The sequence below is a fragment of the Tachysurus fulvidraco genome, chromosome 12 (assembly GCF_022655615.1).
Source record: "Tachysurus fulvidraco isolate hzauxx_2018 chromosome 12, HZAU_PFXX_2.0, whole genome shotgun sequence".
NCBI classification, from domain to species: domain Eukaryota; kingdom Metazoa; phylum Chordata; class Actinopteri; order Siluriformes; family Bagridae; genus Tachysurus; species Tachysurus fulvidraco.
Window position 1 is genome coordinate 25,103,485 of NC_062529.1, and position 25,000 is coordinate 25,128,484.

Here is a 25,000-nt window from a genome sequence, read left to right on the forward strand (position 1 = left end):
TGTAGTTTCATTTTTAATTCTTTGTAATGAGTTATGTTCGCTCTGTGGATGACTTTGAAATGGAAGCTGAGATTAGACCACGCCTTCTATCAGTTGACCGTAAAATCGAAATGAAATAATTTACGGTTCCAGAGAGATTTTGTTTGTTGTCATTAAATAGTTTGTTAAATTTGATACGTTTGCATATTTCCTAAGACCAGAAATGTCCCATTTTGAACAATTTCTGACTTCAAAGGTTCATTTGTGACAATGCTCTCAAGAGGAAAATCTTTCTAGAGCAATTTGTTGAAATGTAAATGCATACGGTTGTAAATTTCAGTTCAAAATCTAAAATAAATTCAAGAATTTCCCACTTTTGGATTGTAGGGATGAAAATGTACAGTTTTGTGACTGTAGGTCATCAATTGGAACCTTTTACAGGAGATTTCAGAAAGAAACAGCATTTCAGGGATCTGCGACATGATTGTGATTACAAAGTGGGCGGAGCTTAAAACGTTTCTCAAACAGAAACATGTTTCGAACTAAAAACACACTTAAACTGAGCTTTAATATCTTTATTACTAGAGGTTTAGATTAGACGAGAGAAGAAATCAGATCTAAATTATTGCTTATTCACTTTTATGTGATTTAGTCCGAATCAGTCGTGATCAATCTGATCAATCTAAAGAGCTACAAGAGTTTAAAAAGGCGAGTTCTAACATGAAGAGGCTCGGGATAAGTAACACATCCGCTCTATTAACACAGCTCCTTCACTGTTTGTAATCTTTTGTGGGTTACATTACAGATTTATTAGATTTAATCCAATTTAATTGCCTGCAAATCAGCATTTAATCAGCTGAGGACATTCTGGTTGGTTCGGTTATGAATCACTTTCTGAAGATGTGCTTCCATGTTTCTTATCTGTCTTGGAACTGAGCCAATTCCCATCACAACAGGTGCCAATATTAATGCACATGGCTCATTTATCAGACTTTATTGATATCTTTATCTTCTGTTGTCCGTAGCTTTCATTTAGCGAATCAGACGTGTCCTATTTCGTACTGCTTTTATCTCGGTTTAAACCTGGTACTAAAACATCACTAGATGAATCACAATACTTCCACAGAAGAGCTGGAGAACATTCCGTACTATGCAGCTAACTCACAATTACCAGTGAACTTGTTTGATTCTGAGTAAACGAGGGCGTTGGACTGCTAACCTCACTCTTAAACCCTGCTAACCTCACACTTTCTTTTCTTTTTTCATCAGTCATACAAACTGTTGTAAATTTTCATATACAAGGCCATGTTCAATAATGCTAGCTAAAAAGTCACATATCCTTCTAACATTCATTTCGTTAAATTAAGCTAGAAAATATTAAGGGATATTAGGTTTGAAAAAAAAATTAAAAGATATTATTAAACTTACAGTTTTACAGAGTTTTTATTTATATTTATTATAGCTATTACAAATTTCTAGCAACAGGTATTAGTTCCATCCATTCCATCCATTTTCTACCGCTTATCCGGGGCCGGGTCGCGGGGGCAGCAGTCTAAGCAGGGACATCCAGACTTCCCTCTCCCCAGACACTTCCTCCAGCTCTTCCGGGGGAATACCGAGGCGTTCCCAGGCCAGCCGAGAGACATAGTCCCTCCAGCGTATCATAGGTCTTCCCGGGGCCTCCTCCCGGTTGGACATGACCGGAACACCTCAGCTAACTCCTCTCGATGTGGAGGAGCAGCGGCTCTACTCTGAGCTCCTCCCCCTATCTCCAAGGGAGCGCCCAGCCACCCTGCGGAGGAAACTCATTTCGGCCGCCTGTATCCGGGATCTTGTCCTTTTGGTCATGACCCAAAGCTCATGGCCATAGATGAGGGTAGGAACGTAGATCAACTGGTAAATGGAGAGCTTCGCCTTATGTCTCAGCTCTTTCTTCACCACAACGGATCGGTATATCGACCGCATCACTGCAGAAGACACACCGATCCGCATGTCGATCTCCCACTCCATCCTTCCCTCACTCGTGAACAGGACCCCAAGATACTTAAACTCCTCCATTTGAGGCAGGAGCTCTCCACCAACCTGAAGGGGGCAAGCCACCCTTTTCCGGCTGAGAACCATGGCCTCGGACTTGGAGGTGCTGATTCTCATCCCTGCCGCTTCACACTCGGCTGCAAACCATCCCAGTGCACGCTGAAGGTCCTGATTTGAAGAAGCCAACAGGACAACATCATCTGCAAAAAGCAGAGACGAAATCCTGTGGTCCCCATACCGGACTCCCTCCGGCCCCCGACTGCACCTAGAAATCCTGTCCATATAAATAATGAACAGGACCGGTGACAAAGGGCAGCCCTGCCGGAGTCCAACATGCACCGGGAACAAGTCTGACTTACTGCCGGGAATGCGATCCAAACTCCTGCACCAGTCATATAGAGACCGGACAGCCCTTAGCAGAGGGCCCGGACCCCATACTCCCAGAGCACCCCCCACAGGTCACCACGAGGGACACAGTCGAATGCCTTCTACAGATCCACAAAGCACATGTGGACTGGTTGGGCAAACTCCCATGAACCCTTCAGCAACCTGGTGAGGGTATAGAGATGGTCCAGTGTTCCACGACCAGGACGAAAGCGCATTGTTCCTCCTGAATTCGAGGTTCGACTATCGGCTGAATTCTCCTCTCCAGTACCCTGGCATAGACTTTTCCGGGCAGGCTGAGGAGGGTGATCCCCCTGTAGTTGGAACACACCCTCCGGTCCCCCTTCTTAAACAGAGGGACCATCACCCCAGTCTGCCAGTCCAGAGGCACTGTCCCCAACTGCCACACAATGTTGCGGAGGTGTGTCAACCAAGACAGCCCCCACAACATCCAGAGACTTAAGGTACTCAGGGCGGATCTCATACACCCCTGGTTTCTTGCCACCAAGGAGCTTCTCAACTACCTCAGTGACCTCAGCTTGGGGAATCGATGAGTCCACAACCGAGCCCTCTGCCTCTGCTTCCTCAGTGGAAGACATGTTGGTGGGGTTGAGGAGATCCTCAAAGTACTCCTTCCACCGTCCGAGGATGTCACCAGTCGAAGTCAGTAGATTCCCACTCCCACTGTAAACAGTGTGAGCAGGGCACTGCCTCCCCCTCCTGAAGCACCGGACGATTTGCCAGAATTTCTTCGAGGCCAACCGATAGTCCTTCTCCATGGCCTCACCAAACTCCTCCCAGACCCGAGTTTTTGCCTCTGCAACCACCCAGGCTGAAGCTCGCTTGGCCCTCCGGTACCTATCAGCTGCCTCCGGAGTCCCCCGAGCCAAACAGGCTTGATAGGACTCCTTCTTCAGCTTGACGGCATCCCTTACTTCCGGGGTCCACCACCGGGTTCGGGGATTGCCGCCACGACAGGCACCGGAGACCTTACCGCCACAGCTCCATGCAGCTGCGTCGACAATGGAGGTGGAGAACATGGTGCACTCGGACTCAATGTCTCCAACCTCCCTCAGGATCTGGTTGAAGCTCTGCCGGAGGTGAGAGTTGAAGATCTCTCTGACAGGAGACTCTGCCAAATGTTCCCAGCGGACCCTCACAGTACGTTTGGGTCTGCCAAGTCTGTCCAACGTCTTCCCCTGCCATCGGGTACATATTTAGCTATAACAGGTATTAGTTATACTTTAGAATTAAATTGATATTAGTTTATTTTTATATTACATTAAATATAATATCTATTAGCTAATTGCTGATATTTATAGCTAAACATTTAGCTAAATTTCTATTAGTTATAGCTAATACGTTTGTTTAAAACTAATATATATTTGGTTATATAATCTTCATTAGCTATAGCTAAATTCATATTAATTATAATTTCATGTATAATAATTATAGCTAAAATGTATGTTGTAGTTAAATTTTGATTGGTTGTTGCTATGTTCGTGTTAGTAACAACTATTAAACTTGTCTATACCTAATTTGTAGTTTTCTATTAAATTGAGAAATTTGTTGTAGCGAGGGAAATGTATATTAGTTATAGTATATTATATATATATATATATATATATATATATATATATATATAGTTAAATTTCATATACACTTGTATTAACTAGCTACATTTATATTGGTTAAAGTTTAATTAATATTTATTGTAGGTAAAGTTACATAAGATAAAGGAGAATCTATTAGATTGAATAGAGGAATTTGACCAAGAATATGATCACTAATGTAGAGTTTATACTGTACAATGTTCACAACATAACAGAAAGCTTTTTTACTTTTACTAGTAAATGTAACGAAGCAGAAGTGATGTAGCATAATAGTGCAGGTATAGTTTGTTTTTCCTCTCAGATGGAAGGTTTCTGTGTAAAGGGTGTGTGAGTTCTCCAGAGTAAGAGTGCGTGTACATCTCAGATAAGATGATGAAAGATGAGTGGAGATGACTAAGCGATCCTTATGACTCATGACATTACTGTGGTACTGTGTTTATTATTATTCGATCCGCGATCCAACACAGCCAAAGTGTTGTGTAGGATCAGAAGCAGTCCGAGATCTAAACTCTAATAGACGTGTGAATAGAATGTGCTGGAGTTCAATTATGTAGAAAGAAGAATTTGATTGAAAATGATTTTTCTCCAAATGTCAGATTTGAAGTAAATCAAGTGACCGATCTCAAAAACTGAGACACTTTAAGATCGGACAAACTTGAAGTCTTTGTCCCATCATAGACATCTGATCCGAAGGATATGAACTGTGATGAGTTAACGCTAGATACAAACATACATACTCTGAGTAGTCATATACTCTGTATTTATAGTCATGTGTATTAGCTATACGTATTATTCATTCCATTATATACAGTACAAATGTCATTAGTTATAGCTAAATATTTGTTTGTAAAAGCTATTTTAATTATAGCTAAAATTTTAATTTATTGTAACTTTTTTTCTATTATTTGTTTTAATAATTCTTATGTTCTACTGAAATAGCTAACAAACTTACTGTTAACAAAATTCCTATTATCATTGGCTGTTACGATGCAGGAAATAATTAGCCAGCTAACACGTGTAGCCTAATTAGCTCAAAAGTCACCTAAATAGATTAAAAAGGTGTAAAATAAAAGCTCGTGGAATGTAACGATTAAACGTCATGATCACAACAAATAAACACGAGAAGCTAGAAATAGCTGCGGTTATAAATTCTTTAACTGTTAACAGATCGACATCCAGAAGCCAAAAGTGTTGAAAAGAGAATAGGCAAGTTGTAAAAAAAAAGTTTGACTGCATTCCTGATTTGTTTTTCCAGATGACGAATTTCATAATAAAGTCGTTGGTTAAACACACGACCTCCAATAGCTGTTAACTCCAGAGCGGTGAAACGATGCATGGATATTAGCTCAGGATGTTCCTCGACTTACTTATGTACACTATGTATTCAATTTGTACTGAATGTCAGATGTTTAGTGAAGCAGAACACGATCTAAAGTAGAGACAGTTAGACAATTTGAGAAGCGATTGTAAAAACAATTAAAGGATTCAAGGAAACGTTTTTAAATGTCAGCGTCGGGACGCTAACACGGGTGTATCTCAACACGTGGTACTGAACACTGTGATTGTCAGTTAAGTGCTTCTGTAAACAAACAAGAACGAGAAGAGAAGACGAATCGAATACCGATGAGGTTAGAGCAGAGGTTTCAAACTCAATTGCACAGGGGGCCAAAACGCAAAGCACACTTTAGGTGGCGGGCCGAACAGGATAAACATTTATTGAACACGCTAAAACGAAATGTTTTTTTTTATAACATAAATATGAATACTAACAGACAGGCATATTATTCCAGAATAACTTAAAATACTTTGCTCTGCATCAAAATATCCCTTGTCAAAATTATACAAGTTACAACTAAGAACATGCCGCAAAAGAATTACGCTTTTCGGCAAAAGTACAAATAACAAATCAAAACATTTAGTTTTCTTTGCTCTTGTGCCATTTTTTAAAAGATAAACTTAAACTTTAAATATCTTTAAATATTTTGTTCTCCATAAAAATATCAACTGTCAAAATCATACAAATTCAAAATAAGAGCGTGGTCCAAAAAACCCTGGAAATATAAATATCATTTGTGCTTTTCAGCAAAAAATAACAAATCAAAACATTGTTTTCTTTGCTTTTATGCTATTTTGTCAGAGCTGAATGCTTGGCATCTTTTCTTGGCAACTTTTCTTGGTTTAGGTTTGGTGTAAGATTCTCAGGTGTTCATCGGTGAGACGACTCCTGTGTGCTGTTTTGTTCATCTTCATCACTAAGAACAGCTTCTCACACAGAAAAGTGCTACCAAACATGCACAAGGTGCACAAGCAAGCACGAGTGCTGTCTTAGATTAAATTACATTAATTAAGGTTTACCGGAAATGTCACTAAACATATACTCAGCCTCCCATCGGTTTTGAAAGGCTCTGTTTTCAGAATCAACTTTTTTGCCATTGTTAGGGACGAGCTTTGTCTTTACATTAGGGTTGTATTGTTAGGGACTAGCTTTGTCTTTACATTAGGGTTGTATTGTTTGGGACTAGCTTTGTCTTTACATTAGGGTTGTATTGTTAGGGACTAGCTTTGTCTTTACATTAGGGTTGTATTGTTAGGGACGAGCTTTGTCTTTACATTAGGGTTGTATTGTTAGGGACTAGCTTTGTCTTTACATTAGGGTTGTATTGTTAGGGACGAGCTTTGTCTTTACATTAGGGTTGTGTTGTTAGGGACTAGCTTTGTCTTTACATTAGGGTTGTGTTGTTAGGGACGAGCTTTGTCTTTACATTAGGGTTGTATTGTTAGGGACTAGCTTTGTCTTTACATTAGGTTTGTATACAGCAACAGACCCATGACCTGATTGACGTGGGAATGTTCCCGGGTAACCTATTGTTCGGCAAGGCAGTTGTTGCGCGGCATTATGGGATCTGTAGTCTGTGTTTTATCAGCTCTTCATCTTGCCAGGCCATTAATAACAATAATAATAGATCTATATAAAACAATCTCCCATGGACCTTGAGTTTGACACCTATGTTGTAGAGTGAGAAACTTCCTGGTGATATCAGTCAGTTTTCAGTAACAAGTTCAGGAAGTTTATCTGAGCTGAAAAGTGAACTGATTTATTCGAGGAAATTCATTGGCATAGTTGGTAAAAAGATATGTGTTCAGTGTTGTATCGAATAATATTATGATTATGACTTTATGACATTAGGCCACGGCTCTGTAACTTCAACTTGATTAACTTTTTTTTTTTATCATGCAACAGCTTTAAAAATGTCACACTGACCGTGACACGATAGTTACGAGAAACTATTTTTTACGCTTTTCTTCATCGCTGTCACCATGGTAATGGGTCACAGATCACAAACTTGAGTCCAAGTCGATTCCAGCTACATTTGTATTCTGTGGATTTTTCCTCAGACATTTAGGTATTATCTCTGTTCCGCTGGCAACATTTTGTCTTTAATAATGTCCTTAAATAGAATATCCAATATGATGGATTGGTTAGCATAGCATGTCTTTTTTTGTTTGAGTATTTTTTGTTATTGTTTTGTACGACACTGAAGTTATTTATTCCAACAACCCGAGTGCATGATCAGACCCAAGAGCCTGGGTTTGTCTACTTTTTTTTTATAATTACTCTGATTAATAATGTTATATAAATTATTTACTAATCGAGTGATTGGGTTCCAGATGTGTTCCAGATGTGTGTGATTCTGTATCATTTGCATTATTCTAGAATTTGCACTTGCTTTTAATCTTATTGTGACCTAACCATGGCATATAAACAAAAACGAAAGCGGTCCTAATCTCGAGCTCTGGAGTACGCCTGTGATATCAGAACGTCCTTCAGAGATGTTATATAAATATCCAACTATTTTTATTTCATTCAGCTTCCAAAAGAGCAGTACTAATGATTTAAAAGGTTTAGATGATTCAGAAGGGAATAAACTCATCCCAGTGTTGTGTGTGTGTACAGAATCATCCTGATTTTTTTACTCCTCCATGAATCGATGCTCCACTCGCTCCATAAAGAGAAGAATACGTGTGTCATGTTGGCAGTGGTGTGGCATGATCGAGCGGACCCCAGTGCAGGGATAGAGATGAACCTTGGTTTATTTGACGAGAACATAACAAATTGTCTCTTAACTCTCTAAACAAGACATGGCACTAAACAAAACGAGAGCCCTTAAATCTAATCAAGGTTATGCAGAACATGGAAACAAAACGTAAACACGACAGAACACAACGGAAAAAAATAGCACACATTGTGAACAATGACTCGACAAAGAGTCGACACACAGGGAGGGGTATAAATAACAAGCGACAGGAGAAGTAAGGAGAAGCTGGTGAACTCATACAAGACATAATCACATGACGATAAACAACAATACAATACACCTACAGTACACCCCAGTTCTCTGGCAGGACATCGTCCCTGTCTCTGACAATACGAGATATAAATAATCTGTGGATAGGAGGAAACTGACTCCATGCTTCCTGAACCACTCGTTCACAATCTGAGCTTGATGAATCTTCTCATCCTGGAATCTGTCTGTAATGAGGGAAGAAGAACTCCATTAATGGGACATTCAGGTAGTTCATACATTCAGGTGACTTCATTCTGTTGCTGCATGAAGCAGCTGAGAATCCATCTGGTCTATTAAAGTTTGTAGGCACTCTGCATGATGGTTGTACATCGCTTCACATTTCCCTCCTTTCCCTGGTGCCCCGTCTCTCTGAAACAGGGTAAAACAGCACTCATAAGACAGACATAAGAAATGAGAAGCTGCTCACTGCATTAGATAGAGTTAAAGAACTTATCACCTGCTGAAAAATATTAATCACTGCAGTAATAGATAGACAGACAGACACTCACTCTCACTCATCTCATTTTCTACCGCTTATCCGAACTTCTCGGGTCACAATGAGCCTGTGCCTATCCCACGCGTCATCGGGCATCGAGGCAGGATACACCCTGGATGGCGTGCCAACCCATCACAGGGCACACACACTCTCTCACTCACTCACACACTCACACACTATGGACAATTTTCCAGATATGCCAATCAACCTACCATGCATGTCTTTGGACCGGGGGAGGAAACCGGAGTACCCGGAGGAAACCCCCGAGGCACGGGGAGAACATGCAAACTCCACACACACAAGGTGGAGGCGGGAATCGAACCCCCAACCCTGGAGGTGTGAGGCGAACGTGCTAACCACTAAGCCACCGTGCCCCCTATTTGAATTTCATGCCAATTTTAATCATATGTAATCCATTATGCATGAAGAGGTTATATTTACAGACCCAGACAAACAAATGATAATAAATAGATAGTTCTGATCTTTAAGAAGAAATTTAAGGAGGTTTTATTCTTGGAGAAACTCGTTTAAACATCTAAACACTGATCTATGTCTGTTTTGTCTGTAACAATAACCTGAGCAGGACTCACAGCATTGCTAGGTGAGGAAAGGCTTTTTGTTCACCAAACAAATATCATTCACTAATAAGTCAAACTTCCTGTCATTTCTAAATGACTTGTATTATAACCTCCGACACCTGCACTTTTGTTCAGACACACAGCAATTATTCACCTCATTCACTCGTGTTTAAGTCTTTTATAAAACAGGAAATGATGTTGTTTTGTGGGTGTAAATGGGTGTGATGAGGTCCCAGGGGATCTGTAGTAGTGTTTCCTGGTGAGACACAATGTGTGACCTCATTATTATATCAATTTCTCTGGACTTTGACTTAAACCCCTGTAAGAACCTTTGTGTCTCACTGAACCAAACCAACAGTTTTTAAGGCTAAATAGATTCATTTATTTTTGTTTGTTTCACTGTGGTGCTTTTCCGAGAACACGGTCAGTTATTTATATAATTTATATTGATTTTATAGATTTAAAAAATATCCTTCTAAGAACGAAAGACCATTACTTCTCGGGGAGCCTGTGCCTACCTCAGGCATCATCGGGCATCGAGGCAGGATACACCCTGGACGGAGTGCCAACCCATCACAGGGCGCACACACTCTCTCATTCACTCACACACACACACACTACGGACAATTTTCCAGAGATGCCAATCAACCTACCATGCATGTCTTTGGACCGGGGGAGGAAACCGGAGTACCCGGAGGAAACCCCCGAGGCACGGGGAGAACATGCAAACTCCACACACACACAGGGCGGAGGCGGAAATCGAACCCCTGACCCTGGAGGTGTGAGGCGAACGTGCTAACCACTAAGCCACCGTGACCCCATTAGGAGATTTGAGATTTTTATTTTTTTTGGTGCTGCCAGACGACATAAATAATTACACGGCCTTAAGCAAAACGAAGGCGAGACGTTAGAACCGGTGATTTCACTGCTGTACTGAATGTTTAACTCCGTAATCACAAATGCAGCAGTTCGGCCACCTAGTGAGTGATTTTAAATCCGTATTATTTTTTGATACACTGAGTGTGTGTTTAGGTTTTAGCGAAAAAAAAAAAATCGTACAAAAACACATCCTGCTTTCAGCTTCACCCCCAAGAGGGAACACACTCTTCTTCTGTCCCAGTCTTTAGAATACATTACAAATGGTTCTGTCCATCATACACACCGTCTGCACTGATGTTACACCACACTGCAGTATATTTAATTAGGTGATCTGTTATAAAACAAGATCTGGCTAGAAACTGGTAAGCTTTTTTAGATGGGCCCAGTCTAGCAACCATGTCATTAACTGTGTGTGTGTGTGTGTTATGATTTAATATGATTAAAAAATACGAACGGCTTTCAGTATAAGAAAGATAGGAGGAGTGTGTTATGAGTGTGTTATGACAAACATTCGAGTGGAAACTTCACTGGTTTGGTCGACTGGCAGTCTGATCATGTCTGTTGTAACTTGTAAGAGGAATGCTTGTGAAAAACGTTCAGTCATCATCATGGGTTGTTGTTGACCTAAAAGCACTGTGCAGGTCATGTGTGCTTGATTTAGATATTGTGTAAAGTTGCAGTAAGCGAACATTTTGTCTCATGAACGTGGTGTGTAGTTGGTCTGAATGCAGGACTCGAGCTTTCCCAGCAGAACATTGTCCGGATCGTCACACTGCCTTCGTCCAACACTGCATCCTGTTTCTCCAGGTGAACTTGTGATTCATCAGACCATGCCTCCTGCTTCTATTGCTCCATGGTCCAGTTCTGATGTCCATTGTTCGAGCTTTGGGTGGTGTACAGGAGTCAGCATGGTCACTGACGCTCCTCAGCTCCATAATCAGCAAGCTGGGATGCTGTGTGTGATCTGACTCTTTCCTCTCAGAGCCACCATTCACGGTTAAATACACAAGACAATTAACACATGAGGAACAGTTGTGCAGAGGCGGGGAGGAATAAACAAGGGTGGGGCAGACACGAGACACAGAATAAACAAACGCACATGGCCAAAAGTTTGGGCTGGATCCTGACAGTACACCCACTCTAGGCGCGGCTCCCGACGCGCCAATCCCATATCCAACCATATCTGAGGGGACCACAATCCCGGAGAGGCAGATGGGGGAGCAAGGCAGGTGGGGGGAGCAAGGCACACTGTGGCACAGCCAGAGAGGGCCGAGCGACGTCCACAGCCGAGCAGGAGGGCCGAGCGACATCCACAGCCGAGCAGGAGGGCAAAATACTGCCTGCAACACCCCCCACGGAAAACCAGAAAGTGAAGCGACGTCCCCCACCGGACAGGTGCGGGGTGATGTCACACAAAAACAAAAGAAAAAAGACAAACGTCTAGGGAAAAACAGGGCAGAAAAACAGTACAGGAGAAAAAAAAAACTCCCCCAGATCCAGTCCGAGCTGACGCTATCCTGCTGGGTCTTGGTCTGGGGGAATCCTTCTGTCAGCGATGCGGGGTAAAAACAGACTCAATTGCAGGATAGCTAAAATAAACTGGATTTATTAACTTAAAAAACACAAAACAGGGACAAAGACACGACACAAGACAACAAGGGACGAGACCAAGGACTAGGGCACGGTTGAATACATAAGACAATTAACACATGAGGAACAGGTGTGCTGAGGCGGGGAGGAATAAACAAGGGCGGGGCAGACACGTGAACACCGGCCAAAGTCCGGACTGGATCCTGACAGTTAAATGCTTTGTGTTTGCTAGCATTAGAAGAACCAGTCCAGTTACTGTGTGTTTTGATGTTGTTGATATGTTCCACAGCTCCATCGCAGAAGTGTACAGTACACTGAGAAAGTACACTTCACCTCCATCTAAGCCAATATGAACGAATGCTCATTAATTTCATTAGTCATTCATTTCTCATCTCTGCTTTCTCACTACTTTTTTTGCCTACTCTCCGTGACCTAGCGCGACAGGACCTAGCGTGACTGCTAAACAAGCGAGCTTATTTGGCTAGCGATGTTAGATGTATTGAATTTGCCAACTGCCCTCATGGACACTTTCGGTTATGTAAATAGAATCGTGGTGATATGGAAATGTAACCGGTGAGTTAATGTTGTCCTCCTGCGCTGATCTGAGGTCAGTCGAGAGCTGCTGTTGGATGAGGAGGCGGGAGGTGGAGCTGCCACAAACACAATAATAATAAATGGACAAAAGGATCAATTCTATTGTGTATCAAATAGAATTTCTTTACATTTCTATCATCAGACACTATTCTAGATCAATTCTAAAATTTCATCCATGAGCTGACTGAATGGTGAGTGTTCCAGTGATCGACAAGGGAGAAAAAGTGTAAGCCCCGCCCACCCAGAGAACACCACAGAGTTTGCTGGACGATACGTTGAAAGTTTTTTTTAACGAAGCATCATTTACTTCCAGACTGTAAAGGATCCGAGGCACAAGTTTACTTTGTTTGTTCCAAACCACGACCTGGAGCTGGAAGCCTTCTGGACGGAAACTTAGCGTCAGTGTGTTTTCCCTGAGTTTATAAAACTCCTGAGGTGTGTTCGAGCAGGACAAAGAGCAGCGTGTTACAGGCACATGACGTACGTCTCTGCAGTTTTCCACTCTGTATTAACTCCTTATTAACATCCTGAGCCGTGTCTCCGGAATCCCAGCGTGATGTTTCTGTCATATCTGTAACAAAGCCGACTGTATACACTGACATATTTTAGCATTTATTCTGAAGTCCACGAGGTCACCTGAGGTCAACTGTGCAATGGTTTAAAACCAAACCCAAGTGAAGTGCAGAACAAATTCCTTTCTATTGTGGTTGCAGCACTTCTCTCTGTGCGGTGGCACAGCAAAGGCTCATATCTGAGAGCGCAAATAGGGAACAGTAAAAACACACACACACACACACACACAAATATACTTAAATACAGGCAGACAAGACTTTAATAAACATGTAGATCGTCAGTAATGTGTTTTTTTCACTCTCTCTCTCTCTCTCTCTCTCTCTCTCTCTCTCTCTCTCTCTCTCTCTCTCTCTCTCTCTCACACACACACACACACACACACACACACACACACACACACACACACACACACACACACACACACACACACACACCATCTAAACCCAATCAGGAAAACCTCAGTGTCCACAATTAAATCTTGTTCTAGATTATTTTCAGTCAAAGAAAAATGGCATTTGTACAAATGGAATGTACAAATTTAATAATAATAATAATAATAATAATAATAATAATAATAGATAATTTATTTATATAAATATATACAGTATATAACACAATAAATGCACAAGAAGGACAAAAAAATAGACAGCTGAATTCCCGATGTGTTCTTCTGCTGTCGCTGCTCCTCCACCTCCTCCTGCTCCTCCACCTCCTGTGCAATTTGAGATGCTTTTCTGCTCATCTCGCTTGTAAACAGTGTTTGTGTGAGAAAATCCCAAGAGATCAACACGTTCTGAACAACAGAGATCACATTACCTCTCCGCTTCGCTCTGCACTAAAGTTTGATGTGTAGATTGTGAGCTGTTTCGAATGAGCACGAGTACCGCTGTTTCTAATAAATTGGCCAGTTGATTCTGGAGTCATGCTAGCTGCTAGCTGATCTGTTCTAGCATTAAGGAAAAGGTAATAATTCTGTTTACACTTTTAACGTCGTGGTTTATTATTTTGTAATACAAACGTTATTAGTGCACATGAGTCATGGTGAAGTAAAGCGCGTTAATCCACAGCTTTTGTTCCAGAGCTCAGATTCTTCCTGTCTGTCATGTTTCACACTGAAGCTCTTCTCAGACTGAGAGATTCTGTCTCAATCTCAGCAGCAGGTTAAGACAAAGTCCCCGATGACGAGAAAATCTTGAAATAAAGCGTCTTTTGTTCCACGCTCGGCGCCGCGCTGATTTAGCTCTAAAATAACCTGTTAGCGTGGCGAAGATCGTAGCGTCTTACACCACAGCGATTCTGGATTCTGATTGGTCAGGAGGAAATCATGTGAACAAATCACACGCACGCTTATACGGATATTAATATCAACGCACTCTTTCTAACGTCGTGTTGTTGATGTGGTGAAGTTTTCTGTATGGAGGAACACGTTTACGTAACGTTTACCGAAGGAGTCTAAAGTGTCGGTGTTTTGTTTCAGTCAGAAGAAAAGCTGGAACTTTATCCAGGAAGTTTCTCAGGAACATGACGATCTGTATTGTTGACTTTTAGAGAAATAAAATTTGGTCTATTTGTATAATAGGTCAGGACTCAGTGTGGTAGGTAATATGGGGATATAGCTATATAGATAATGTGATGTTGACTGTTATGTTGACTCACACATGCTAGCGATAAAAATAATTAGCAAAAATAACAAACAAACAAAAAAAAAAGAAAGGCTGGTGAGGGAGCGAGTGATTGTCATGTTTACAGCTGCTGTAATGTAAGTGAGAAAAGGAAAAGAACTTGACGCTCCACAACAATTTAATTTAGCTAGAAATTGATAAAAAAAAATAAAAGGTGTGTTCAATCATTAAAAAAAAGTTTTTTTACTTTTACTTTACTTTGTAACGGCACAAAACAAGCATGACATGTTGGACATGATGAAGAGAACACAAACGATTTAAATTACTAATAAGATATAATTTTGTTCGATTTTATTTGTATTGCACAAAGGACATCGACTCAAAGGAAATTTAAAAATTGCAGAAATTCCATGTTATTAATTTCTGAATGTCTTCATTTCAAGAAAAAAGATTTTTTTTGTGTGTAATTATTGCTGATGATATTCCACATGCTCCTGAATATTTCGGGATAATTAAAGCGGTTCCGAGTTCAGAACCCTGTGGTACACCATAAAGTATCGAACCTGCTTTAAGACAATTAACGCTCGCAAATCGTCCGATTATAAAACGTCTAATTTCCTCTTTCTTCTTTAGGAGTATGCTTATGAATTGTTTCCTTGTTCACTCCAGAGTGTGTGAGCTGTGTGTGTGTTACTCGCGGTGAGTCTACCTCCAGTATAGCAGGCTTTTTAAACCGCTTTATTGTGGCTAATGTAATTAGCTCAAGATTACTGAGGATGGAACGAGCCTGAGGGTAAACGAGAAGATTTATTATTTTTTTCTAACTTAATGAAAGATGTTTCGAGATCTTTAGTTACACATAATGGAGTAATAACACACTGTGTGTAAGGATCGATCTCACATCACCGAGTCTTTCCACAAGTTCTTACAGGAATATTAACCTCCACACAGCTCTGAACAAGCAATCTTCTCTTCTTTCTTTCTTTCTGTCTTTCTTTCTGCCTGATGTATTGTTTTTCAGTCTGAGGCGACGGAAGTGCCACAGGATTAAGGATTGTTGCCACAAACAGAAGCTGATTATTCCACAGGCATCAATTTCATTTTTATTTATTTATTTAATTTTTTTTCTCAAGAATTTGGAACGACTTTCGAAAAAAAAAGTCTGCTTTTTTGTCTGTGACCTGGGAGCTTTTTTTTTTGCTTTGCATAAACGAAATGTTTTTTCTTTGTCTATGAAAATAGATTAAGATCTTAAAAATAAAACATACAAATAAAAAGGGTTGGTAAGTAATAAAACGTACCACATGCTCAGTGATGCAATGGGAAGGTGATACATTTTTTTTCATACAGTTGTGTCCTGCATGTTATGTCACTATCAGGTCAGTCAGCCAATCACGTGGCAGCTTCACTCTGTGCGTTAAATCACACTGTTACAGGTTAAGAGCTACAGTTAATGTAACCAGAATGGTGTGGAAAACAAAAAACAGCCAGTCGTAGAAATACCAGTGAGCAGATAAGCATCTTTTATCTGTTCGGTTTTCCGTTGAAATTTTTTTACATTGTGTAACATTAGCGTTAAAAACTGGAACTGAGCTGGGATTTTATGTTTAGGTGTTCAGCTCAGACCTGAATATCCAGCACCAGGCCACGGGTTTATTTGGTCAAGTTCCAAATGGACTAGCATGCTAACATTGATAGCATTCTGTCCGAACCAGCATTTTCAAATGTACGCATCGTTCGAAATGTCACAAACCCTCATTCTGTGCAGCAGACACAACAGTACGACATCGCCCACCATTTCGGGTTGAATGGGTAAAAATACATCGTCATTTTTGAACATCTAGGTTTTCTCGTTTTATACTACAACATTTTACAACAATTTTGTAGGTTAAGTTTTCAATTTAAATGTTCGGCGTTCATCGGACGCGGTTTTAAATTTGTACCTTGCCTCAGAAGTGGGTGATTCCGTGTGCCGTGTAGCTCGTTTGCATCTAGCTCCGCCCACTTGTGGGTGGTTCCAGGCTGCAGAGACACACCCATGACAGTTTATGGCCTTGAGTCATTGCTCTAGTTTGTTTAGCTAGTCAGATTAGAACCTTAATGTTTGATGTTGTAGATTCAGTCGTAAGGTCTGTGAGAGTTATTTCGACTTATTTAGATTTAGATTTAGATTTTTTTCGCTGACCTGAAATGCTGTTTTTATCTCAATGGGATTTTTGCACCACAGGAGTAGTTAATCTCCTGCAAGTGGGTAGCTTAAATAAACACAGTGTGTTTGCTGACGATTATAGGAGCCGAGCTGTCTGTCTGTTTGTGCGTGTGTGTGTGTGTGTGTGTGTGTGTGTGTGTGAGAGAGAGAGAGGCAGAGAGAGAGAAAGAAAGAAAGAAAGAAAGAGAGAGAGAGAGAGAGAAAGAGAGAGAGAGTTGGCAATGGCATTGGCCTGGGGTCTATGACTCATGAGCTGGAGAAGACTTAGTCATGCTTCAGGCTTCATTTCTATGCAGACAAGTTATGTGTATGTGTGTGTGTGTGTGTGTGTGTGTGTGTGTGTGTGTGTGTGTGTGTGTGTGTGTGTGTGTTAATTTAGTTTGTTGGTGATTTAATATATATTTCTTCAGGTCATACCTATCAATAGTTTTGTTTGTAGTAGAAAGGTTAAAGGTCATCATAACATGTGCACTTCATCAGGACGCCCTACAGGACGCTGCACCACACACACGTCCTCATCACTTCTGGGCACCTACAAGCCATGTTGGTGGCTTTTTCACCCAGAAACACTATGACATCTTTTCATTATGTTTGATTGTTCAACTGTAAAACCAACACAGAGACTTTACTGTATAATGTGCTGTAGGGAACCCTGTAGCACACATTTCCTCTGCTGAAAGATCACCCTAGAGAGCATTCCTCCATGTTCTCTCACATGTAGGGGCAACTGAGAGAGCATTCCATCATGCTTATATCACTTCATCTATCTGACAGGCATTATAGAGGACATACGATCTTCATATGATTCCTGTCAATCAAACTGGCGGGACTTTAGAGGTGCAGAAGCAAAAAATGCTAAATTAACGCTACGTGTCATCTGGTGATGATAATGAACACAGATTTTTACTTATTTTCCAGAAGATTCTGCGGCGGTCCTGTGGCTCGAACTCTATTTAGAATAAATACTGTTCGATTTTTTTTATTTAGTTACTGTAGCACGATCGCTAGTTTATCAATTAGCCGACACACTGCGACTAACTGAAGCTGTGTGTGTGTGTGTGTGTGTGTGTGTGTGTGTGTGTGTGTGTGTGTGTGTGTGTGTGTGTGTGTGTGTGTGTTTTGTGTTAATGTGTTTTACGGCACTGATGATGAACTAATAATCAAATGGAATGAAATCTTCCTGGTCACATGACCTCACTGTCACAACAGTGTGTTTACTGTATGTGCCTCACATACATCTTTGATTTTAATTTTCAACTGTACCAGAGGTGGGGGGGCACGGTGGTTTAGTGGTTAGCACATTCGCCTCACACCTCCAGGGTTGGGGGTTCGATTCCCGCCTCCGCCTTGCGTGTGTGGAGTTTGCATGTTCTCCCCGTGCCTCGGGGGTTTCCTCCGGGTACTCCGGTTTCCTCCCCCGGTCCAAAGACATACATGGTAGGTTGATTGGCATCTCTGGAAAATTGTCCGTAGTGTGTGTGTATGTGTGTGTGAGTGAATGAGAGTGTGTGTGTGCCCTGTGATGGGTTGGCACTCCATCCAGGGTGTATCCTGCCTCGATGCCCGATGACGCCTGAGATAGGCACAGGCTCCCCGTGACCCGAGAAGTTCGGATAAGCGGTAGAAGATGAACTGTACCACACAAAGAGGCTTGGGTTAACATTTAAAAATCATAATGATCATTATTTTAATAATGGTTTATTGCATTAATCTGTAAATGAACCACAGTTAACCAGAGGATCAGGACGTTCAGGAGGTTTAATGATCCCAGGAAGCGTACACTGTGTGATACTGAGTGTAGATGTAGATGTAGGCCTTTGCTAAATAAAAGCCAGAGTTCACTTTTGTCCTGCGGTGTTTCAATACGTCGGTTGAAATGAAGAACAGATTAATGAGATCCTCATTCAGATATTTATCTGATGTACAATCTGATCCGACCGGTCGCGTCAACCTGTGTGCAGGAAGTTCCTGAAGCTGTGTGGATGATGAATATGAGTTGCCGTGTTTGAGGACTCGTCACGGCCTGTTTTTAGATTTGACACGTTGTTTATCAAACACGTTTCTGCTTCAGGGGAATAAGATGTGTTACTGGAGTTTTAGTGCCGACTGGAGGAAGTTAATCACAATTGCAGCAGCGGCTCATGTTCAAAACCTGAGACTGGACTGGACTGGGACCAGATTAAGACCAGAATAGGACTGAGACTGGACTGAAATCAGACTGAGACTGGGACTGGGACTGGGACTGGGACTGGACTGGACTGGACTGGACTGGACTGGACTGGGACTGGGACTGGACTGGACTGGACAAAGACTGGACTGGGACTGGACTAAGACTGGACTGGGACTGGGACTGGACTAAGACTGGACTGGGACCAGATTAAGACCAGAATAGGACTGAGACTCTACTGAAATCAGACTGAGACTGGGACTGGGACTGGACTGAACTGGACTGAGGTCAGACTGAGACTGGACTGGACTTAGACCAGAATGAGACCAGAATAGGACTGAGACTGGACTGAAATCAGATTAAGACTGGACTGAGATCAGACTGACTGGACTGGATTTGGACCAGACTGAGACCAGAATAGAACTGAGACTGGACTGAAATCAGACTGTGACTGGGACTGAGACCAGAATGGGACTTGACTTGAAACTGGACTGGGACTGGATTGTAATCAGACTGAATTAGACTGAGGATGGACTAAGACTGGAATTGAGATCAGACTGAGACTGGACTACACCCTAACTTGTATATATATATATATATATGTTTGTTTGTTTAATTCATCTGAATACTTATTTATTAAAGAATTAATTGCGCAAAAAATGGGTTGTGTGAATATTTTCTAAAATATCCAATAAAAGACGCCTCGTTATTTAAATGTTTGTTTGTGATATTATTTTTCCTTAAATACTAAACACAATAAAGCTCTACAATGAACTTTTCTGTCTTGGGCTCAAGAAAAGAGGCGTGGCCTCCGTATGCCAGTCTCACTGAAGGAGGCGTGGCCTCTGTATGCCAGTCTCAATGAAGGAGGCGTGGCCTCTGTATGCCAGTCTCAATGAAGGAGGCGTGGCCTCCGTATGCCAGTCTCAATGAAGGAGGCGTGGCCTCTGTGTGTCAGATTCATGTGAATGAAAATCAAGAGTCAGTAAATGAATACATTCACTTAAATGATTCATTTACAAACACCGACTCCTTCCCAACTGAAACACAGCTAATACTTTAAGCTAGCAGTGTAAATAAAATGTTGATAATGAGCTGATCTCAGTTCAGTAAATGTGTGCATGTGTTAGTCTCCAAAATATTCCTGCGTCGCTCTTTAGTTTACGTACAATTGTCCAGACTGTGGCCGTGTTTGAGCTCTGACAGCAGTCAGCACTATGGACTTCCTGTAGCACTTCCTGTTTTGCTGTGGTCGGATCACACTGCACAGGTCCTGTGTGGAAAAAGTGAAGCAGTTCCTCTCCTCTTTTCTCTCATCTTCGGAAACTTCTTTTCGTTTTCAACAAGACCGAGTTCTCCTGTTTTATCTGTTTGTTTTTTTATTACATAATTTTGGCTTATGAATGAAAACAGCCTTGTTTTTTTTTTTGTTGTTTTTTTTGGGGGGGGGATTTAAATAAAGTCGTGGATGTGATTTTAATGCTTTGCTCTTGTGGGTCGTTCCATCTGCAGGAGCTTCGATCAGATGAGCGTCCAGACGGAGGACTTCACCATGAGCGACTCCTGGTCCGTCGCGCCGTCAGAGTGCACGTCTGTCATCAGCCTGAACCTGTCTCCCTCTGAGCCTGTCTCACCCACACGACGTCACAAGAAGGTGAGACACGTGAGACGAGATACCGTTCTGTTCACCGCCGAAAACCTCGGGCTTCCACGCCGTATGATACACGACGACGCACTGCAATGTAGTACACTTTGATTTTAGTTGCATTTCGTCGATAAGCGATGGACTTTACCCGGATTCTGGCGTACGGTTCATTTACGGATGAACAATGACAAAAAAGAAGGAAGAATATAAAAGTATCAGAGTCACAGCTAAAGCATTGAAATGATTTTTTTGTCATTTGTTCGATTTATTGTACGATACGATTGTAAATTATTAAATTCTTCAGATCGCTACACCCTCGTTAGCCCTAATATTATACTCTACTATTCAGTTACAAATCGTATTAGAACATCTTTAATGGATATGAAGCCTATGTCAAGCTCGTCACGTCACGTCACGTCGCCTGATGTCAGGTGGAAGTGAAAATAAGAAGTGGTGGAAGAACTGTACGATCTCTAACATCACATTTTTTCTGTGATTCTTAAGGAAGTAGGAATTTCTTGTTTTCGCTTGAACTTTTTTTTTTATAGGGTAGGAAATAATGACATGCTGTGTACTCTCACTACCCACTTTATTAGGAACAGTCATGTGGCGGCAGCAGGACACTTTATCAAACAAGAGCTTAATGTTAGTGTTAACATGGAAACATCAGAATGAAGAAAGTCTGATCTCTGTGACGGGGGGGGCACGGTGGCTTAGTGGTTAGCACGTTCACCTCACACCTCCAGGGTTGGGGGTTCGATTCCCGCCTCCGCCTTGTGTGTGTGGAGTTTGCATGTTCTCCCCGTGCCTCGGGGGTTTCCTCCGGGTACTCCGGTTTCCTCCCCCGGTCCAAAGACATGTATGGTAGGTTGATTGGCATCTCTGGAAAATTGTCCGTAGTGTGTGAGTGAATGAGAGTGTGTGTGTGCCCTGTGATGGGTTGGCACTCCGTCCAGGGTGTATCCTGCCTCGATGCCCGATGACTCCTGTCTGTAATCTCAGCCACCCTAAAACTAAAAGTATAATTTTTTTACTTTCATAAATAAACAATAAAAAATATGTTAAAATGCAGGACGTGTCGTCGATGGGAAAGAAAATTATTTATCAGTTTGATCCAAGAGCGATTTTGTTTTTTTTTTACTTTGCTTTTACACGCGTGTGTTGTAGTCTTTCAAAAGTGCGTCTTCAGCTGTCTGCTTTATTTGAACGGAGAAGCACAGGTACGCGCAGCGTGCACGCGCAGTCAGAGCTGGAGGCGTTTATCTATAACGTTAATCGGCGGAAAGACGCAAAGACGGCAACCAAAAGCAGTGAAATGTCACTATTCTTATTACCAGAGTTGTCATATAATATATAATATAGAACTCTTCTTGTTTTAAATTCTCACTAAGGGCTAAAAACCCCCTAAAGATGAAACCCTAGAACCGCCCCTGACTGAGACAGGATATAGAATGGTGGTTGTTCAGAGAGATCAGAGTAGACAGGAAGGAATCACTCTCTACAGACAAAACCTCTAACCCCAGGTAGAGAAGCTATAACTACACGAGACCACAGCAGGCTCCTCTCACGTCAGATCAGAACAGGACGAGTCTGTGCTCACGAGAGCCTCAGATTTCTGTTCTTATCTGACAGGAAAGGAACCTCATGTGGTCCTCTGCTGTTGTAGCTCATCCACCTCATGGTTTGATGCACTGTTCCTATTAAAAAGGACAACGAGTGTACAGTATAGTGCAGACCCTTCGGGATGCTCGTAGATGCTCTGCATTAGTTGACACGTTTAGGGGAGATTATTTTAGATGTTGTATTACTACAAAGTGAAATCTATTAACTTTGTGTAGACTTGTTGATTACAATACTTGTGTAGAGTGTGTGTGTGTGTGTGTGTGTGTGTGTGTGTGTACGTACACAATATTACACAAACGTGATATGTCATGACGATTATTGCGATTATTGCTTAATATATTATATTAATATTATCAGACCTGCTGTTCACGCATGATATCACGCATGATAATGAAGCAGTTATTGTTAAAAACCAGACGTTTTATTCAATACAATTTTATCTTTATTTATTAATTTAACGATTCTAGAAGATTAAATCGTTTATCCTGAATTGAAAAATCTGTCCTAATCCCATAATAATAATTAGACTCTGAGAGACACTGAGCAGGATGAAGAGCAGGATGAAGAGCAGGATAAAGAGCAGGATAAAGAGCAGGATAAAGAGCAGGATGAAGAGCAGGATGAAGAGCAGGATGAAGCACAGGTTGAAGAGCAGGATGAAGAGCAGGATAAAGAGCAGGATGAAGAGCAAGATGAAGAGCAGGATGAAGAGCAGGATGAAGAGCAGGATAAAGAGCAGGATAAAGAGCAGGATAAAGAGCAGGATGAAGAGCAGGAGGAAGAGCAGGAGGAAGAGCAGGAGGAAGAGCAGGAGGAAGCGCAGGATGAAGCGCAGGATGAAGCACAGGATGTGAAGATGAATGAAAGCATGACCTGAATCTCACCTCTACACAACTAGAGAAAGAAATAAATGTACATGACTGTTGTGATCTTGGGTAAAGTTTCGATATCTAAACGTGCGTAAAACGCTGAAAGGTCAAAACAAAAAAGAAATCTAGCGTACAGATGCTGTAAGTCGTGTTAATTAAGAGCTTGGCGTGTTAAGTTTGGAGATTCACGCATTTGTTTCAATCCATCGTTCATTCCTTTTTATTTTAAGGGAAATAAAAATGTTTAGGAGGTTTTCCCACCGTTTGACTTCAGCACATCTGATCTAAATATCATTTTAATATTACTTTAACATCCTGCCGCTTGGTTAGTAAAGCTAATATTTTATTGCCAAGTCAAATGTGCAGATGTTAGATAATCGTCTGAGCTGAAGTTTGCAAATCAGCAGAAACAGGAAGCTTAAATCCTGCTGTAATCCGTCTGAAAGTTTTCCCCTAGTTACCGGATCATTTCAGAGCTACAGCCTTTTTCAGTCTGATCAAAGTTTCCTTCAGAGCCGAATCGGATCAGTCGAGATGTTTATACCGAGGCTTTTAAATCCGTTTCGGCTCTCGAACAGATTATTTGTTTGCACGATAGACTCAAAAGCACAACAGACTTAAGAATGGCTGGAAAAATTCAATCGTTATTTGACTCGACTCTTAATAAAGAATCGACTCGTTACCATCATTATAGAAAGTATTAAACATTTTCAGTCACGTGTTCTTGAATCATGAGATGTTTTACACACGTTTTAAGCGGAAGGTCAAATAGAATATCTGAGATGGTAAATAATGTGTTTGTAGCTTTAATACGTGTGGTCTGGAGCAGGAATGTTCAGTAAACCCGTCCAGGACAGTCAGTGTGTTCTCTGGTTTATCTGATAAATCAGGAACGTCTGACTTTCCTTTTCTCCTACCGAGGGATCTAATGACGGCTTTGACAGGAAAGCAGACTGGTGTTCGAATGAACGTGACTTTTTTCTGTAACTGACTTCTGCTGCTTCTGGAGAATCGTCCCGAAGAACAGACTCAGTATTGTGTTAAGTGCTGAACACTGGGGTGTGTTTAAAGGGTTTTATGTCTCCTTCTTCTTCTAGAGAACAAAATGCCGTCCAGATGGAGAACAAGAGCAAAAGAGTGAAATATTCTTCATCTCAACTGTTCTGTTTACATCTGATAGTCTGGATTAGTTCATCATTATCATGGTGTTTTTCTTTCTTTCTTTCTTTCTTTCTTTCTTTCTTTCTTTCTTTCTTTCTCTTACTTTCTCTTACTTTCTTTTTCTTTCTTTCTTTCTTTCTTTCTTTCTTTCTTTCTTTCTTTCTTTTATTTCTTTCCTTTTATCTTTCTTTCTTCTTTCTTTCTTTCTTTCTTTTTATCTGTCTGTTTTTCTTTCTTTCTTTCTTTCTTTCTTTCTTTCTTTCTTTCTTTCTTTCTTTCTTTCTTTCTTTCCTTTTCTTTCTTAACATCCAGCACTATGGATGAAAAAAGAGAAAAAAGAAAACACTAGAAAAAAGATTCGACTCTGAATCGACTCGGAAGCCTTTTTAATAACTGACGTTTTACATACGAGTCTGTTACGTCCTGCAGTTTCCTAAAACGGCCGCTAGGCGGCAGCAGAGCCCGATTATTCACATTAATAACTCTCTAAAGTGGACAGAAGAGTATTGTTGTACTTTTTATGAGTAAGACGATCTGAAGACAATGCAGATGATACTTCCTTACACAACACTGCAACAGTGGATCAGTGGTCACTTTTAATAGAGTCATTAGTTTTTATTATGCACATTTTATTCATG

The 25,000-nt window shown here is 41.2% G+C and overlaps 1 protein-coding gene across 1 annotated transcript in view; it reads left to right on the top strand.

Moving 5' to 3' along the window:
- The window catches only part of crybg1a (crystallin beta-gamma domain containing 1a), an 84,315-nt gene that overhangs the window by 15,567 nt on the left and 43,748 nt on the right, over window positions 1–25,000 (top strand). The window contains exon 2 of the mRNA XM_047821651.1: window positions 20,577–20,718. Within this exon, the coding sequence (XP_047677607.1) occupies window positions 20,577–20,718 (142 nt within the window). The remainder of the gene's footprint in view (window positions 1–20,576; window positions 20,719–25,000) is intronic.